The sequence below is a fragment of the Lissotriton helveticus genome, chromosome 3_2 (assembly GCF_964261635.1).
Source record: "Lissotriton helveticus chromosome 3_2, aLisHel1.1, whole genome shotgun sequence".
Lineage (NCBI taxonomy): Eukaryota > Metazoa > Chordata > Amphibia > Caudata > Salamandridae > Lissotriton > Lissotriton helveticus.
Genome location: NC_136062.1, coordinates 24,730,062 through 24,751,154, shown reverse-complemented (window position 1 = coordinate 24,751,154; position 21,093 = coordinate 24,730,062). Strand labels below are relative to the sequence as shown.

The 21,093-nt window shown below is 41.5% G+C and overlaps 1 protein-coding gene across 2 annotated transcripts in view; it reads left to right on the top strand.

The window, feature by feature from the left end:
- The window catches only part of LOC144826433 (transient receptor potential cation channel subfamily M member 7-like), a 1,864,676-nt gene that overhangs the window by 1,224,427 nt on the left and 619,156 nt on the right, over window positions 1–21,093 (top strand). For both annotated transcript variants that reach the window (XM_078684758.1, XM_078684759.1), the window contains one exon: window positions 16,582–16,756. In XM_078684758.1, coding sequence (XP_078540884.1) covers window positions 16,582–16,756 — 175 coding nt within the window. The remainder of the gene's footprint in view (window positions 1–16,581; window positions 16,757–21,093) is intronic.

Here is a 21,093-nt window from a genome sequence, read left to right as displayed (position 1 = left end):
TACCGGAGCACTTCCGGGTGCGCTAACAAGGCGCGTCATAAGACGCATTACGCGACAACGCGATATGTCGCGCTTCCGCGACGCGTCACGATGTTGATTTCTAACGCGGCAGTTGCGCAAATGGAACGTTTACCGGTTCGCCTACCGAGTCGCGGCACCAAATTGAGCTAACGGGAAGCTACCCGGTTCGCGGACCGGGAGCGAACCAAAACATAATAATACATTTTTTTTTAATTAATAAACATATAAAATATATTTTTTGATTTAAAGAAGAATACATTTTAAAGCTTTTGATATTTGCTATTAAAAAACCATTGAAATTCACAGAAAAAAACATAGGTTATAGACCATATATAGTTAGGAATTAGCATTTACAAAACCTTGAAAATTCACTGAAAAAACCATAGGTTATAGACCATATATAGTTAGGAATTAGCATTTAAAAAACCATTTTTTTACTCACACAAAACCATTGAAATTCCATATATAGTTAGTTGTACTAACTATATATCGCACACCCGCAATCCACTGCTGATCATGTCACATATTACATCATTCATGACATGGTCAGTGACATCACTGATGACATCACTGATGACATCTCAAATGACATCACTGATGACATCTCAAATGACATCACTGATGACATCACTGATGACAACATCCAGTGACTGTATGTTTCTGTAAAGTTAAAATATGTCTTACATATTGAAGAATGAGTGGATTTATAAGTGTCTGGATGAAGGATTTATTAGGTGCATGACTGACTGTATGAGTGACTGATTAAATGTGTCTCACTGAGTGCATGGGTTAGTGACTAAACTGTTTTAATTTGTGCATCATTATGTCTGTTGTTCTGTAAACTGCTGCATGTGTTGATCAGTAGCTATATGAGTAACTATATGGGTTATTGGTTGATTGCCTAAGTATTTGTATGGGAGACTGAGTGTGTGTGTGGGTGGCTGGGAGGTGTATAACTCTGTGCATAGATGTGTGAGCAGTTGATTAACTAGATGTATGGGTTCAAAAGTGCATGTGGAAACAGCTGTATGGGCGCTTGACTGTGTGCATGAGTGTATTGGTGAGTGAATGGATATCTAAGTGCTACATGTCAAAGTAAGTACATATGTAAAACACAGTACATGTGAGAGTTGACATATATAAATAACTATGCATAAGAGCCAGTGAATGTGTGACTGGCTGTATGGATCATTGTGAACTTGTATCAGGGATTGTATAAGAGAGTAAATATGTGTTAGTATATGTTTGAATAAGTAAGGTGTGTATAACTGTATAGTTGAGGAAATGGATGTGAGATTGATTCTTTACATGACAGACTAGGTGTGTGAGTAACTCCATGGATGAGTGACAGTCTGTGAGTGTCTGTTTACACTGAGTGTATCTAAGTTTTTATTAGAGTCTGAAGAGATTCATCGTATTATCACATGACTAATGTCATCAGTGATGTCATCAGTGATGTCTTTTGAGATGTGATCAGTGATGTGATCAGTGATGTCATCGGTGATGTCATTTGAGATGTCATCAATGATGTCATCAGTGATGTCATCAGTGATATCATCAATGATGTCATTTGAGATGTCATCAGTGATGTCATCAGTGATGTCATTTGAGATGTCATCAGTGATGTCATCAGTGATGTCACTGACCATGTCATGAATGATGTAATATGTGACATGATCAGCAGTGGATTGCGAATGCGCGATATATAGTTAGTACAACTAACTATATATGGAATTTCAATGGTTTTGTGTGAGTAAAAAAAAGGTTTTTTAAATGCTAATTCCTAACTATATATGGTCTATAACCTATGGTTTTTTCAGTGAATATATATATACATATATGTATCCCGTCAAAACAAAACCCTTTCAGGCATAGAGTGACGCATAAATTATGCAAAAAAGAAGGAGAGAACTCTGGGTAGGTCTCAGTTTAGGTGGAAAGCAGCTCCTGTTAGAGCACTCTCAACACCAGCGACACTCTAGATCTGCTCACCTCAAATGTCTGTTTTTCTATCAAAGTTTTTAAGCATAGGATTAGACAGTGCTATCCATGCCGAGATAGAAAATGACAAAGTCTTTCGCCATTTAAACAGCAAAGTCTTTAAGCATAGGACTAGTACAGTGCAGTCCTTGCCGAGCTGTCAAATAACAAAAGCCATTTATCACTCCAGGCACAATATTACAGCTTTGAATTGGTAAAATACCAACTCAAGCCAACCTGAAATGATTAAAAGCAACCCCTGACACAGTGTTTCGCTCTAATTAGAGCTCTTCAGAGAGGTATAGCTTTGTCCAGACACAAGGGAGCACCCAGTATTAAGTCAAAACAAAACCCTTTCAGGCATAGAGTGACGCATAAATTATGCAAAAAAAGAAGGAGAGAACTCTGGGTAGGTCTCAGTTTAGGTGGAAAGCATGCCGAGATAGAAAATGACAAAGTCTTTCGCCAAACACTGTGTCAGGGGTTGCTTTTAATCATTTCAGGTTGGCTTGAGTTGGTATTTTACCAATTCAAAGCTGTAATATTGTGCCTGGAGTGATAAATGGCTTTTGTTATTTGACAGCTCGGCAAGGACTGCACTGTACTAGTCCTATGCTTAAAGACTTTGCTGTTTAAATGGCGAAAGACTTTGTCATTTTCTATCTCGGCATGGATAGCACTGTCTAATCCTATGCTTAAAAACTTTGATAGAAAAACAGACATTTGAGGTGAGCAGATCTAGAGTGTCGCTGGTGTTGAGAGTGCTCTAACAGGAGCTGCTTTCCACCTAAACTGAGACCTACCCAGAGTTCTCTCCTTCTTTTTTGCATAATTTATGCGTCACTCTATGCCTGAAAGGGTTTTGTTTTGACTTAATACTGGGTGCTCCCTTGTGTCTGGACAAAGCTATACCTCTCTGAAGAGCTCTAATTAGAGCGAAACACTGTGTCAGGGGTTGCTTTTAATCATTTCAGGTTGGCTTGAGTTGGTATTTTACCAATTCAAAGCTGTAATATTGTGCCTGGAGTGATAAATGGCTTTTGTTATTTGACAGCTCGGCAAGGACTGCACTGTACTAGTCCTATGCTTAAAGACTTTGCTGTTTAAATGGCGAAAGACTTTGTCATTTTCTATCTCGGCATGGATAGCACTGTCTAATCCTATGCTTAAAAACTTTGATAGAAAAACAGACATTTGAGGTGAGCAGATCTAGAGTGTCGCTGGTGTTGAGAGTGCTCTAACAGGAGCTGCTTTCCACCTAAACTGAGACCTACCCAGAGTTCTCTCCTTCTTTTTTGCATACATATATGTATATATATATATTCACTGAAAAAACCATAGGTTTCACACCAGTTAGCTGAACATTTTACTCATACAAAACCATTGAAATTCCCACGTTATAGTTAGTTGGACTCACTGTAACTCGCGCGCCCGCAATCAACTGCTGATGATATTACAACATTCATGACATGGTCAGTGACATCACTGATGACATCTCAAATTACATCACTGATGACATCTCAAATGACATCACTGATGACATCATCCATGTGATAATACGATGCACCTGCTCACACTCTAATCTAACCTTTGATACACCAAGTGATAAATACAAACTACCATTCCTGAAACCATTGACACACCAATATCAGTAACTACATACGCAGTCACTGATTCGTAGGTCTACACACACATCCACTCATTCACACATACAATCCCTCATACAAACACTCATCAATACAACACTATCATATGCACTAATACACCTATACAGACACTCACTCAGTGAATTTCAAAGGTTTTTTAAATGCTAATTCCTAACTATAACAATTGTGAAAACTATGGTTTTTTTAGTGAATTTCAAAGGTTTTTTAAATGCTAATTCCTAACTATAACGATTGTGAAACCTATGGTTTTTTCAGTGAATTTCAAAGGTTTTTTAAAATTCCTTGCTTGCTCTATTTTGTAACCTACGATTTTTAAAGAGAATTATTACGTTTTTTTAGCAGCTGTTTTTATATCTATTAATTATTATTATTTTTTTTTTCTAAAAATAATTTTTCAATGTATTTTTCATGTGTTTTTTTTATCATTTTGTCTCGGAACGCTCAGGGTGCGCGCACCGGTAAGCTCACCCGAGAGCGCAGCGAGAGCGCTATTCCCGTGTGCGGAAAAAAAAAAGTATGTATTTAAAGTAAAAAATAATGCAAGACATTCAGTGGCATACTTATAAAAGCAGTATTTTGATTTTAAATACCCGTATTTTAACTTTAAACGCATTTCCGAAAAGCTAGCAAAATGTCATTCAGGCGTGCCGCGTAAGCGCCCCCGCAAGCGCCTACATTCGTGCAGCGTAAGCGCCCCCGGAAGCGCTCCGGTGCGCGCAGCGAAGTGCGTCAAGTCATGTGACCTTAAAATAACACTTCTCATTGCTTGTTAAGTTTTTTTACAACTAATGAAAACCCCACCCATTTCCTTCACTACCTCTTTCACTTTGGAGAAAGCAAGACCTATTCCCTTCTGCTCTTCAATTCTTTAGAAAGAATGGCTGCAAGACCACCAAGCAGCAGTGAGGACTCTGATGAGTTTCTTCAAGAGGACCCTCCTCAGCCAAAAGTGAAGGAGCACTTCATTTTGAAATTGTTTACCATTCCACTAGGAGAGAAAAAGGTAAATGCTCCAAAGGTGGAAGATAGAGCAGTTAATACTGGAGAAAATCTTTGTAGCTCACCGTTTTTCCTTCGTTGTGTGTTCAAGCACGTGCTGGTTCATAGTGGACCCTCCAGTTTAGTGATCTGAAAGATAGTATAGAGTTAGTAATAGCACAGTACATACAACTGCATAAGTATATTTTTGCTTTATGTCTTTGTACACTCAGGATATTATATTTCATCAACTTCCCCTGCAAGGATGTGTTTGTGCGATGTTTTTCTTCCAAAGTACTATACCTCATGCACTCCCACTGCATAGCGGTGAGTTCTCATTACTGCGTACCCAGACTGTTGCATCCCATTGATCCCCAGAGTTCGGAGGTGAGTGCTTCTTCTTGTACACTCAGGGGCAGATTTATAAGCTCCTTGTGCCACTTATGCATCACTTTTCCCATGTTAAAAGTTATGCAATGGGCTTGTAAATCTGCCCCTCAGACTATTGCAACCTATCCACTCCCAATGCCCGGAGGTAATTGTACATTCGTACGCAGTCAAACTGCTGCACACTACCCACTCTCTCCACACACAGGTGAGCTTCTTGTGTCATTGGCGTGATTCAAAGAGGGTGCACCACGTGTCAAAGCAGCCTTCTCAGATGTTGTTACGATGGCCATGCATCATCGCAGAATCTTCTAACGTTGAACTGTGGAGGTGTTGGGGGAAGGGGGACGCCAATTTGTGAATTACAACCTGTAAGATAAAAAGGAAGTTAATATTGTGCGTCATTTCTTTATCAAACGAGAAAGGAAGTGAAAGAGTGACTGAAAAGAATATTCGCAGCTCACCTTTCTGTCACCGGTGTGTCTTTCACCACGTGCTGGGACATAATGCACCCTGAAGCTTGACATCTAAAAGATAGTAAAAGAAAGAGGTTATGATTGGTAATTGTTACTATCTTAATGTTGAGTAGAATTACAACGTCCTTTCACACACATACCCTCCCGCATTTAAAAACAACTATTTGTACAGTTCCAACTTGTTTAATAGGCTTTGATTTTTGTAAAATTGCTATAGTAGTAATGTTTTTTATCCGGTTGTGAAAGCAAATGGTGCGCAGTGATACACGTGCTTTCGATCATCACAAGCGACAGACATTTGACCCATCGTAAAAGCTTTCCTGCAATTGGAAAAAAAATACAAATGCAATAAGATACGGTATATACGACTGCGTACGCCTAAATCGCTGCATCGCCTTTTTGTATCCAGTCTGCTGCACCCCATCTACTCCCTTTGCTGCGCACTCAGGCTTGACTGCTCACCTTTTCGTGGACAGGGCACCTTGTACATCATGCAGTCCCGCTCTGCTACCAAGGAGTCTAACATATGGTGTTAAGTTTTGATATTGCTATGGCTAACGACATACTCGTGCTCCCATCATCATCGCAGGTTCATCACCCGGTCAGTCCTTGCGGTACCACTAACTCAGTGACCAAAGAGGCCACGGACATAGTGGTGGGCCCCCCTGCTCTGTGGTTCGGCCCTACATGAGGCGTCGGAACCACTAGGACGGGCCATCAGAGCGCTTGCGATGGGAGCAACTCTAAAATGGCGTAGAGCACGTGCGCCCGTATTTTTTTATTGGTAGGGTCACGTGTGCAGTGACTCATGTGCCGGATGGATGTGGTGTGGGTGTATACCTGCCATGTGACGCGCGAGGCTGTGAACGACGACTCCGTAGCTATGGGCGTGGTTCCGTCGTGAGTTATATGAAAAATCTACTGCCTTGGGTGTCCGTGTTTTAGTGCTGCTGTCACCCGGGTCTTACACGCAAATGTGTCATTATGTCTGTAAAGTTCTACAATATGGCTAACATGGAAGGTACAGGGTATCACTGACCCTATATTCATCCATAAATGCACACATAAAAGATGGTGGACATGACGTATTTCTGCGAATATGAATGTTTGTTGTACATTTAGTGGAGTGTTGTAGCTGTAGTAATACAGGGCTGTGAGAAGTTTAAATTGCAGTTTTTCGCACATGAAGGACCGATAATATATATACGCATGTGGTCATTCAGGTATACTGTCGAAATTGGTGCCTGGAAATCAACATTCGAGGCTCAGAGTCGCGTCCACATCCTGTTATTGTAGAGAAATGACATAATCAACGCATGCCTGAAAATGTACTGTAAATACGGTGCTCAAGTAAATTACTGATTATGAACTCTGTTTGCGCATTTCCATACCAATAAAATGCTGTGGGGTAAAGCTGTTTACTCTTGTGAGTTGCCCAATTTGTTGGACATTCCCCGGTGAGCTGGATGTGTATATAGATAGATATATATATATATATATATGTCCAAGAATCATTCCCAAAAAGAAAGCCTGATATATATATATATATATTCACTGAAAAAACCATAGGTTATAGACCATATATAGTTAGGAATTAGCATTTACAAAACCTTGAAAATTCACTGAAAAAACCATAGGTTATAGACCATATATAGTTAGGAATTAGCATTTAAAAAACCTTATTTTACTCACACAAAACCATTGAAATTCCATATATAGTTAGTTGCACTAACTATATATTGCGCACCCGCAATCCACTGCTGATGATGTCACATATTACATCATTCATGACATGGTCAGTGACATCACTGATGACAACATCCAGTGACTATGTTTCTGTAAAGTTAAAATATGTCTTACATATTGAAGAATGAGTGGATGTATAAGTGTCTGGACGAAGGATTTAGTAGGTGCATGACTGAATGTATGAGTGAGTGATTAAATGTGTCTCACTGAGTGCATGGGTTAGTGACTAAACTGTCTTAATTTGTGCATCATTATGTCTGTTGTTCTGTAAACTGCTGCATGTGTTGATCAGTAGCTATATGAGTAACTATATGGGTTATTGATTGATTGCCCAAGTATTTGCATGGGATACTGAGTGTGTGTGTGGCTGGATGGGAGGTGTGTGACTCTGTACAGATCAATGTGTACTTGTATCAATGATTGTATAAGAGAGTAAGTATGTGTTAGTATATGGTTGAAAACGTAAGGTGCTCTATGTTTAACTGTATAGAGTAGAAAATGGAAGTGTGATTGATTCTTTACAGGACTGACTAGGTGTGTGAGTAACTCCATGGATGAGTGGCAGAGTGTGAGTGTCTGTATAGGTGTATGAGTGCATATGATTGTGTTGTAAACATGAGTGATTGTATGTATGAATGATTGTATGGGTGAATGAGTGAATGTGTGTGTAGACGTAGGAATCAGTGAGTACGTATGTAGTAACTAGTATTGGTGTGTCAATGGTTTCAAAAATTATACTCTGTTTTTAACACTGGGTGAAACAGAGGTTATATTAAAATGTGAGGAGATGCATTGTATTGTCACATGAATGATATCATCAGTGATGTGGTCATTGATGTCAAATGAGATGTCATCAGTGATGTCATTTGAGATGTCATCAGTGATGTCATCAGTGATGTCACTGACCATGTCATGAATGATGTAATATGTGACATCATCAGCAGTGGATTGCGGGTGCGCAATATATAGTTAGTGCAACTAACTATATATGGAATTTCAATGGTTTTGTGTGAGTAAAATAAGGTTTTTTAAATGCTAATTCCTAACTATATATGGTCTATAACCTATGGTTTTTTCAGTGAATTTTCAAGGTTTTGTAAATGCTAATTCCTAACTATATATGGTCTATAACCTATGGTTTTTTCAGTGAATTTCAATGGTTTTTTAATAGCAAATATCATAAGCTGTCGAATGTCAAGTACGTGGTAAGAATTTTTTTTTTCGTGTTTATGCACACTGATCTGCTTTGATTGCTGCCCCCCACCCCTCATTTCTATTAGGAGTACTCTCTCTTTGCAGATAGTGAAGGGTAGTTAACGCAGCCCTTTCCCCCTTTGTAATCCGTCGTGCCTGCTTCTCTCTCCATTTGATTGATTGTTCTCTTTGGTTCATTCTCTATTTACAAACAAGCACAGAGTCGCAATACTCTGTTTAGTCTTTGCAGATAGCGAAAAATCGTGTAAAAAAACAAAAGGAATCGAGCAAAATCAGTAGGCCACTAATGGGATCTCTTTTGACCTCGCTAAAATAGAAACATTAGGAACAACCTGTTGAAAATAGCAATGCGTATGTATATAAGCGGCGTTCATTTGTGTTCACAGTACCCCTTGTTGATTGTTTCAATCGAGCATTGAATTGTTCGAAGTTAATTCTCTTAACGATCTTCTCTACCTGCAAACGAGGAAGAATAGGAATATTCTATCTCCCTTTGCAGATAGTGAAGGGTAGGTAACGCAAGCCTTTAACACGTCGTACCTATTTCATTCCTCATTGATTGATTGATTGTCCGAACATTGACTGTTTGGGAATTAGTTCTTTTTGGAGGTATTCCCTGTTTGCAAATAAACGTAGGAAAATCTTTGCAAGTAGTGAAAGGGTACGTAATGCGGACCGTTCTCCCCCGTTGTAATCTGTCATGCCTATCTACTCCCCACTGATTGATGCACCTTTTTCACCCGGACCATTTACTAGAGATACGTCATCTGGCCCGACCAGAGAGCACCCCTAGTGAAAAGGACATATGCAATAATAACGAAGTGATCACTGTATCCTGTTAACAGAAACTTTACCATGAAACAACCTGGAAAGAAAAAAATAGGAAAACGAAAATCAGTAGGCCACTGATGAACATGAACTTTTATTAAACAACGAACAAAGAAACGATAACATAACGTAATGATAAAACCTATTAATGTCCTAGAAACAAGAAAACGTTAAAATATGCCAGTGGTGAGAGACCAGAAAAACAGTAAGAGAAACCAAATCACCCCTCGCTGTCCCACCGCCTGCCACGCCAAAAAAATCGATAGACTAGGGAAAATGCAAGTCAGTAGAACATCCACCCCCACTCTGGAAACTTCCAAGGTGGGGCAGGGTTCCGGCTACGCCCAGCCGGGAGCAGCCCATATAAGGCAGGTCCTGCTGCCACGCCTCGGCCAGGAGATCCTAACGTAGGGTGTAGCCGGAGGAGAGGCCGAGACCAGCGGGACCCGGCCAGGGGATTGCCTTTACAACGCTGAACAGTTGCAGGGGGGGGGAATGTCTCCTCGACCCTCCCCTCTCTCTCCCAGTCCGGCCGCGGTGGCCCTTGAGAGTTGCAGGTAGTCCCGCCACATGCTCTTCCGGTCCGACCACCAACGGTCGGGGGGCCGAGGCCGACGGGATCCGGCTGCAGCCGATAAACCAAGAAACCCGTTCATGGGGCCAGAGCCAGGGGCGTCCGGCCGACATCCACCGGAAGCCCGGCCCGAAGACGGACGGGACACTTCTTTCTTTTATAATGGCTGCGACAACACTGGAGGGGGATGTCTTGCACATGCCTCCGACCCCCCCCTCGTCCTCATCGCCTGGTCCGGCCATAACAAATCTCAAGCGAGACGCCGTGGGGTGCACTGGGAGGGAGAGACGGTGCGAACAGGCCTCTCCCGCCTCCCCAGGTGGAGGCTTCCCAGCTGCACCCTCAGCGCTCCAGGCGGTGGCATCCTAACAACTACAGTGCTGCACAGTTTCGGAACGACCTAGATAACGGTTCTTCCACTGTGGCCATGCTGCAACGTCTCGCCCGGCAGGGTGGAGCCCGTCCGCTCATGTGACCCCGCGATCGCCGGTAGCTGCCGAACTCTCAAAATGGCTGTCGACCTGGCAAGAGCGGGCCCAACATAAAGAAATGGCCTGGTCACTGGTTGACTCCACCACCGTAGTCCTCCACGACCTTGAAGATTCTAGAGGAGCCGCGGGAGTCTCCGACCCCCGATGGGGAATGACTGCCATGATCGCCCGTGGAGTGACGAAACTGTATCCGCGGGACGTCGGCGCTCCCATGCTGGCGCCAGCCTCACTTTGAATTACTACAATCCTGCAGACCTCACTTCCGGTGAAAGCACAGTGTGACCCGGTAGGAAAAATTATTGCACCCCCTCCCCTTTTTGACTGATAGTTCAAACCACCGATCCTTTCCTTTGCCCTTTTAACGGAACTTTGGACTGCCTCCCCCTCTTTTACATTTTCTAGAGAAAACAAAACATTAACCACTACATTAGCATAGCAGTTGACACCAGAACTGTTTTCAAATTGAAACCAACAACATCTTCAACAGAATCCTTTTTGTTTCTGCTGTGACCCTGCTACAGCACAGGCATTGTCCCCAGCAGTAATTCTGCAATGCCGGTAAGAATAGCTGTGGTGCCTACTGGACTCACTCACCCCCGCGGCGCCCCACGCCGTTTTTTGCTGGGCGGCAACTTACTAGACATCACTTTCGTGCCATCTAGATTTCAGCGCGTTCTGCTGCCTTGGAACTATTCGCACAACAGACCGCTACTGACAAGAATATTTCATTATTGGTGCTGTCAATTTCAATAAATCTATTGGATAATTAAAAAGAAATTGCCACGGTCTCTTCGTTGTTTAAATGTTTTTACTGTTTTTGTTTTGTTGTATATATTTATATGTTATTAAAGTTTTATATTCCTACTACTTTGTTGGAGTGCTATATATTTTTAATGTGACACATAATTGTAAAAACTTTGATGTACAAAGAGTCATTCCTGGAATCTTCCGCTTCAGGCTCGGTCCCCTCCCCAATCACAATACAGGATGGTTTTCAGATAGTAGGAACGCGTGTGCTGTGACGGATCACATCGGGTGTGGGCCTTGATCTACTATAACTCCTTTGAAGAGGGGTGATTCTTTACAGCTGGGGCCATAAACTACATCTGCAGGGCTAGCTGATAGCCTAGGACCGGCCTGGACATTCGGACACAGAGGAAGAGGAGTGTCAGAGGGTGCGGTAGTGAATAGGGCGAAAGGGAGGTGTCGGGCGGGCACAGAGTGTGATTCTCAGGGAAGAGCAGCGCAGATGGGGGAAGGTTTATTGCCCATGCATAAGACAGAGAGCGGTGGTGACCAGTGCCTGGGGGAGATGCTTACGAGGGTGAGGAGCCATGCTACGAATCGACAGCGTGCAGAGAGTGGGTCTGGTCAAGACATCTAAAATGGCTGCCGTGCACGACAAAAGTGTGGCATTTCAAAAAAGGCAAGATGGCGCAGACAATGTTTTTCAACACTTCCTCATTTCCTTCGAATCGAACGTTAACAGACGTTGGGGCATATTACCAAAGTTAAGCGATATTTATCGCTAACGATGCTTACCAACCAATTTTTTACCACTAAGCATCGTCAGAAATTATCGAAGATAAACCTTACTATTATCAAGGTTTATCGCAAATGCGATAATAAACGGCCGCAATGCATGAATATCGCTAAAAACTCAGCGATATTCATGCATTACCGAGCTAATACTCTTAGCCATGTTATCCACCTCCCATTGGATAACATGGCTAAGAACTGCTCAGGGCAGGTGTTACTTTTTGGAGATATTCGCGCTTAGCGCGAATATCTCCAAAAGTTGGTAATAGGAGATAGATATCTTGCATGTTGTAATGCAAGTTATTGTGGTATATGGAACTCATACCATAATCTCTCAGGAAAGCAGAAACTGATCCTTTTGGGACCGCCTAAAAAGGCCTAGGGGGTGAGGAGTACTCTACTTTGCCCCCTTTTCACGTTCCGAACTATTTTATTTTACTCTCTTCTGTAATTACACAAAATACCAGCGATAAGATGCATCGGAGACACACAGTGAGAGAAAGGAGGCCGGAGATGAAGAAGACATGTCAAATACACATTGGAGATAATATAGTGGCAGAAGGGAAGTAAATATGAGTAAACTTACCATGTAACATAAAAATGTTGCACTCTATACTATAAGTCTCATTTTATACTACAATCACTTCGCTACAACCTCATAAATTAAAAATAAAAATAAATAATGTCTCAAACAATTTTTGATTTCTAAATATAAATTTATTCTTCAGAATTTTCTAAATTTGAAACAACTAGTAACATGTCCTCATCAGTAATTTCCTCTTCAATCATCTCATCTGGAATCTCCTCATTAAAAGTCTGCAATGATGATTCTTGTAACTCTATGGTCTCCAAACACTCGATAAATTCGCCATCAAGAGATTGATCAAAAAAATCATTCAAGTCATCTCCTCCTTCTGACAATATTTCATTATTGGTGCTGTCCATTTCAATCAATGTAGTGGAATCATTCAAGTCATCTCCTCGTGACAATATTTCATTATTGGTGCTCTCAATTTCAATCAATGTAGTGGAATCATTCAAGTCATCTCCTCCTTGTGACAATATTTCATTATTGGTGCTGTCCATTTCAATCAATCTAATGGAATCATACAAGCCATCTCCTCCTTGTGACAATATTTCATTATTGGTGCTCTCAATTTCAATCAATGTAGTGGAATCATTCAAGTCATCTCCTTGTGACAATATTTCATTCTTGGTGCTGTCCATTTCAATCAATCTAATGGAATCATACAAGTCATGTCCTCCTTGTGACAATATTTCATTATTGGTGCTCTCAATTTCAATCAATGTAGTGGACAATTCAAAAGAAATTGCCACGGTCTCTTCATTGTGAGCCATTTTATTTTGAAATTACTTGCTGTAAATTGCAGAAAAAAATAATCACTTTCATTTATCGTTTTTAGTAATACATAATATAAAACTAACTTCATCAAGTATTTAGTATAACAGAAGGACTGCAAATAAATAACAGAAAACATTTTTCAAATTATCTTCAAGTGTACAACATAGTTCCCCTTACAAATTAACAACTCACCTTTTTAAAAGTAGCAGAAGTGTTAGTACTGTGTAAATCAAACACCAGAAATTCACCACCAAAAATTCCTCACAAATGTACCTCAGACAGTAGTATCACAAAATGGCTGTGGTTTCCTCTCATTTGTCATATATACATAACCAATTAACTTTCATCACACACAAATACAAAACCAAAGTAACATTTTAATTGGTTCTAAATTTCAACACTTTCAAATGTGTTTTCCCCATGCAATTTTCCATAGGACATTTACATACGTCTACAGCCTGAATGGCTGAACGGAATTACACCAAACTTGGCAAAATGGTACATCAAACCTAAGAGGTCAGGAAGGATCTACTATGCCCCCTTATGGTCATTTCCCCCTTCGCTTTGGCCTCCTCTTGTCTCTCAATCCTACCGAGGGACAAGATGGCGGCCGCTACGGACTGTTTGGAATGTTGACAGACGCCGGAGAACCAATCAGCTTCGCAAAGCTCCGTAACGCGAAAAGTACGCGAAGCGGAGCGCTGTTACAGATATATATCTTTTTTTCAACGTTAATTTCTCAAAATCCACTGGAGCACATATATTGAGACCTAGCAAAGGCACATCGGGCTACCAGTCCCTAATATTTTGCCAAGTTTCGTGCAAATCCATTCAGCCGTTCGATTATTATTATTTTGTTGTTTTTTTGCCCCGCGGGGCCCTTTTAAAACCTCCACATCAAACCTAGGGGGTCAGCGAGGATCTACTATGCCCCCTTATAGTTATTTCCCCCTTTGTTTTGACCTCCTCTTGTCTCTCGATCCTACCGAGAGACAAGATGGCGGCCGCTACTGACTGTTTGGAATGTTGACAGACGCCGGAGAACCAATCAGCTTCGCTTCACAAAGCTCCGTTGCGCGAAAAGTCCGCGAACCAGAGCGCTAACCGGTCCGCTGTTACAGATATATATCTTTTTTTAAACGTTAATTTCTCAAAATCCACTGGAGCACATATATTGAGACCTACAAAAGGCACATCGGGCTACCAGTCCCTACAATTTTGCCAAGTTTCGTGCAAATCCATTCAGCCGTTCGGGCTAAAAGTGAGGCCAACCGCCCTATGGAAAACTCAATGTTAAAAACACGTTTTGGGACCCCCCTTTTTTCTCGGCCCCCACTGGACGAACCCCCCCCAAATTTTCAAGGGTTGCTCAGAAACAAAATGTGCCATTTTCCTGAAAATTTCAGCCGATTCCGTCCACAAACGCCAAAGTTATTAGACATAGAATTTTCAAAAAACCCATAGAGAAAAAATCCTAACTATATATACCTACTGGCGACCGCCAGTAGGTAATATATATATATATATATATATATATATATATATATGTCTAAATATATGAACGTAGGCTTCTCCACAAGAAAAGAGCAGTGACCCAAGGGGGACTTTGAGGAAACACTTTATTGCAGGATGTTGTCAGGCGAATGCATTTCGGCGTGTCTTGCCTTCGTCAGTGCAGGCGCATGAAATATGAACGTAGCCTCCTCCACAAGAAAAGAGCTGTGACCCAAAGGGGAATTTGAGGAAACACTTTATTGCAGGATGTTGTCAGGCGAAGGCATTTCGGCGTGTCTTGCCTTTGTCAGCGCCCCTCTCGATAGTGTTTGCTTTAATATGCCCTGTTCCGCCCCCTGATGTTAGCGAGGCTCACCTGTGCAGTCCTGCTGTAATGAACTTCAAGACCCATAATGCCGCTGTGTGGTGCATTCGGATTGGGCGATGCCCGGGGGGAGACACTTTAGGAACGGAAAGATAAGACAGGCACAGCGCTGCAGGAAACCACAGAGGTGAAACAACCCAGCAACCAGCGCTATCCTCAAGTTCCCTTTGTAACCGCCGCCACCCTTCTGCCAGTTGTCCATCACGGGGGCCGGCACTGGAATCCATGTCGCCCAAATAGGAGGTATGAATACCTCCTAACCGCAGTCTCCTCCTAGCGTAGTGGTGGGTTCTGGACGCCATTGCTACCACAATGCCAAAGTTATGAGCTCCACAGAGCAAGCCAGGAAAGTCCAGACCACTTGTGCGACGAGGGTACACTGGAATGCGCTCTGGCAGGCGCATGAAATATGAACGTAGCCTCCTCCACAAGAAAAGAGCAGTGACCCAAAGGGGAATTTGAGGAAACACTTTATTGCAGGATGTTGTCAGGCGAATGCATTTCGGCGTGTCTTGCCTTTGTCAGCGCCCCTCTCGATAGTGTTTCCTCAGCTGTTGTAGCACATGCAGTCCTGCCTTGCTTTAATACACCCTGTTCCGCCCCCTGATGTTAGCGAGGCTCACCTGTGCAGTCCTGCTGTAATGAACTTCATGTCCCAAATATATTTATATAGTGAAAATCCTGAAACTTCGGAACCTCCGTCTCCAAGAATTCAGGTACAGACCTCAAAACAATGTGCTCCAGACAGGTAATAGTTCAGTGCATAATCTTTTTAGTGCAGTTTAGCCAGTATATATATATATGCGTATATATTTTGATGGATTAAACCCAGATCAGTTGACTGGGGGTGAGTGCTTGCATTGTTGAACACTCCGTCCATCATCCCCTTTGGTATTGTTTTATTGATTTTATACCTAAATAAATAAATGCAATACAAATACAATATAATATTTATATATACTTACCTGTGAAATAAGGCATGGGTAGTAAAGGCATATGTGTTGTAAGGGATGTGTAGTAAAGATAATGCATAGTAATGACTGGGTTGTAAATGCTATTTCCCCTAGAATGGAATGTTGATGAAGGTAAAAAAATCTGAATTAACATAACACTTGCTTGTTTATTTTATTATTGGATGATTTGCTATATTTAGTGAATAAACAAGGCTAATGTTCTGCTGGAGAGAAAGATAGCAGACCATGGGAACTGGTTGACTGGATCTAATTCATGTCTAGTAATGTATTGTCACCTGATTGTTAGGCAAGTTTGTTTAGGTTAGGTCTATGAATTAATGCAAAATTAGCCACTTTTGGTTAGTTTTGTAAAACTACCAAACCATGTAATGTTATTCTTTAAATCAGTAGGTGATGTATTGATAATAATTGCAAGAACTATGAAAATTGCTTGGATTCATTAGCATCATCATTTTACTCATAGGTGAAAAACATGTTTCCCATTGTTGTGATAATGGCGATTATACTTTTGGCATATGGAGTACCCAGGAAGGCAGTCCTCTATCCCCATGAAGAACCAGCATGGTCCCTTGCTAGAGACATCCTTTTTGAGCCATACTGGATGACCTTCGGAGAAATGTTTGCATATGAAATTGATGGTAAGTAATGAAAGGTTGAATAACTAGAATCAATTCCATAAAGTTAATAAGGATAGTAGATCCATATAAAAACAACTTTCATTCTCAGTAGCAGTGTATGCATATGCTAAATAGCAAGTGGTGTGAAAATGTGTGCTTCGTCACAAGAGCAGGAGACTAAACCGAAGTTTGGATGAAAGTAATCTATCATTGGAACGCTAATATTGAAATTGGGCAAAGTGTACACTTACTTGTACTTATCTGTCACAATGTTAAATAGCTTGACTGTAAAAGTTATCATGACTGGGCCTGGGAGGTGAATACCACTCTGTTAGTGAAGTTTGCAGAGTTTTCTGCACTCTGCGCTCGGCGGAGCTCGTCGAGTGCAGAAAACTCCGCTCTGCGTGGTGCAGTGGAGTTTTTTCCCTGCTCGCGCTCGATAACGGTAAGTTGGCGAGCGCAAGCTGCCACTCAGGTGGAATTTTTACCCGAGCGGCAGGAAGAGCAGTGCGAACAGCCAATCAAAACATTGTCGAAGTGCAGATTTTGATATCTAGAGTATACATGTGAACAAGTTGCATAATGACAAATTTTTATATTTGGAAGAGGTATACTTTCTTATGATGTAGATGTATTTATAAAGTACCAAGTGACAATCTAGGGCCCCATTACAATGGCAGGTGGACTTTGTCCGCCCACTACCATCACGGAAAACTGAACCAACCGGCAGAGGTGCGGCAGTCCCGTGAGGGGAATCAGGATGCGACCACCACCCTGGCGATCGCATCCTGCATCTTATGCATTGCGGCGGGCAGTGCTGCAAGCAGCACTCACCGCAATGTAAAAGTAACATGTTGTCCATTGACATGCACAACGTGACAGATACCGTGCAGTGCCTGCCACCTTGTGCTTGCCAATGTAGGGGGGTACCATGGGTACCCCCCAAGTGCACCCCCAACACCCCAGGAGCCCGCACCGGGCCTCCAATGCAAAAGACCGCATGCCTTTCCATGGCACATCGCCACCTAAGGCCCTAATCCGCCCACATCATAATGTGGCATGCGATGCCTGCTAGGCAGCGCCACCATTTTATTGGCTAGGAGCGCACAGCAGGCAATCGTAACGATTGCCTGTCTGCCGTAAAGCGGCTTACGGTCTTTCCGTCCGCCGCTGCACCCCCGCCATTGAAATATGGCGGGGTAATTGAAGGGCGGGTGGGGAAAGATGTTGGGTGGATCGCCACCACCGGTCAGGCGGTGGCCATCCGCCCAACATCATAATGGCCCCCCTAGACTTTCATTTCTATAATAAATGATGAAAGCATGCTCTCAATTACTTTGAACGAAATTAAGTTAAAATGCATGGAGCAGCAGAAAAAACTAAACAGTTGTGCAACAGACATTCTAGTTAAAGTCACTCAGCCAATAATTGTCAATAGGAGTGAATTCAACCTAAATAGTAAGGATTTTACATTTGAGAGTGAGGGTCTGTAATTAAAATCATAAAGGCCACCCAAATTAATTGTAACTAAAATCCCCAAGCAATGTTTCACATTATCATCATATACGTCTTTCATCTCTACAGTTAATATATCAGAAGTGCAATTATGCAATAGAATATCAGTTTTAAAACTATTCATTTTATATCCTCCCAGGTCTTGGAATGGAGCAAAAATGTAAATCTCTTTCATGCATTCTTGTATCTGTTTCAAGAATAATAATATATCATGCAATATAATTAAATGTTTCCCATTCTTTGTATCAGAGTAGTTATACTTCTATCATTTTGAATTGCAATGTCAAGAAGTTCAATAAAAAATCAAATTAGACAGGATACAGGGAGCACTCCTGTCTTATTCCATGATTTACCTTGAAGGAACACATTTTAGAAACATTCAAAATTAATCTGGCCTTAGCACCTCTAAAAAGATTATTTAGAACTCTTGGATTCTATTTATCTGCTTCTCTATTCATTCTATATAAATGGTGGACAACAATTACATTATTATGGTTCTTATGAATCTATTTATCTGCTTCTCTATTAATTCTATCTATTAATTCTATCAGCTATTAGTTTAGCTTTAATTTTATAATCCGAATTTAGTCAATTAATCAGACAATCAATTCTTGTCTTTAAAAATAAAAAAGGACTAACCACTAATCCAATGTCAAAAGAGGGTGAGTTTCTCCACCTGCCAAAATATGTTCGCACTTCTTAACAAATTAATATTTAAAACTTCCCTGAATGATATTAAAAATTCCCTTGGGAATCCTTCGTATCCACTAACCTTTGCATAGGCTAAAGATAAAGTTACAGAATCAATTTCATCAAGATTAAAAGGTTCTGTCAAATAGGAGGTGGATCCATATGGTATTGTGATAATAAGTTGTGTCTTAAGTAAGCTTTTCAAATTAATATCCTGTCGCCTATTAGAGAAATCTTTATATTAATCTAGAAAAATCTTACTTATTTCATGTCTATTAGGAATTCTAAATTTCCTAATTGGGCAATACATTGCATTGAGGGTTCTTAGTTAGTGTTTCTCTCAAGCATGCCATGCACAATGTCCTTAGTATTCACTATATGAAGGTATGTTTCATTATTTAAATAGGTTTTCATATAATATTATTCTCAGAGAAGTTGTGTTGACCTTTCTAATGCCGCTCTATTTGATAGAGAATTATGTACTAGATATTTTTCATATGCATTAGCAATGTAAATTTCCATTTATTTTAAATTAATACATACTTATGCCCTTCAGCAATATAGCCAGCTTTTAATTGTGTTCTCAGGGATGCCCTTAAGGCATCCCATACCACAGTAACACTGAGCGCCTTATTCCAATGTCAGTGGACCTGCCACCAATAGGCCATCGGTGGCAGGCCCACTGACATGTACAGGAGTGGTCTGACTGCCGGATTCTGATCCAGCAGTCCGAGGCATGGGGCAGAGGGAGCATCTGCTGCTTTTCAGACTGGCTCAAGGAGCAGTCGGATGGTAATGAAATGAAATGAAGGAGAATTTGTAAAGTGCGTGGTTACCCGGATGCATCCCAGAGTTAAGACGGCAAGTAAGCTACGAGGAGATTAAGGAAAAAGAAAAGTTTTCAACAATTTTCTGAATTTGAGATAGTCAGGTTCTGCGCGTATGTGGAGGGGGATATTGTTCCATAGTCTGGATACATTATATGTGAACAGTCGGCCTCCACTACGTGCACGTTTAATCTTAGGTACACAAATAAAACCTTTTTTCCCCGATCTAAGGGCTCTGTTGGGTACATAGGGTTGAGTCCGGGTGCGAATCAGCGGTGGGCCCTTTCCTGACAATGACTTATGGGTGATGCACAGGGCTTTAAATTTCACTCTTTCCTGGACAGGAAGCCAATGCAGGGTGGCGAAGGCAGGCCTCGCCAGTGAGCGTTTGGGGATGTCAACAACATACGGGCTGCACAGTTCTGTACTATTTGTAGTCTTTTAATGGTAGCCTCAGAGGCTCCCAAGTATAGAGCATTGGCGTAATCGAGCCGCGAAAGTGCGAGGGCATGCACCAATATTTGTCTCGCAGCAAACGGGAGCATGGAAAATATCTATCTAAACCTTAACAGTTCATAACTACTCGCCGCCACTATACGGGATTGCTCTTTAAAGTATAGATTTCAATCAATACAAACTCCTAGACTTTTCAGTAATTTTTTTGGGGCAGGGGGGCAACCTAGACAATTGGGCCACACGTGATCAATATTTGGGGGAGGAGCAGACTTACCAAAGAGCAATAGTTCCGTCTTGGACCCGTTAAGTTTCAAAAAGGAGCTGCTCATCCAATTAAAAACTTTCTGGAGGCACGTGGCCAGATCAGGGTCTAGATGGTTGGATTGCTTCAAGGAGACCATTGAGCATCGTCGGCATAAGAAACAATCTGTACCCCAAATGGGAGTACTGTTTCAGCCAACGAGCTCATGTAAACGTTGAACATCGTGGGGCTCAGGGAAGATCCCTGTGGAACCCCACAAGTTAAAGGAATGGGTTTTGAAGAACATTCTCCTTCAAAGACTGTATAAACCCTGTTTGAAAGGAAAGATTGTAGCCACTTTAATGCCAGCCCAGTCACTCCGGCATCCCTCAATCTGTGTATCATTAGTTGGTGATTGACAGTATCAAAGGCCGCGCTGAGGTCCAACAGGATAAGAGCAGCACAGCCTCAATTGTCAAGGGTATTCCTAATTTCCTCTACTGCAGCTAAAATAGCTGTTTCTGTGCCTTGTTGAGGTCTGAAACCAGTCTGCGTGGGATGCAGACGATTGTCTTCCAAAAAGGCTGATAGAATCGAATTGATATATTTTTAAGTAAGTTTACTGACTC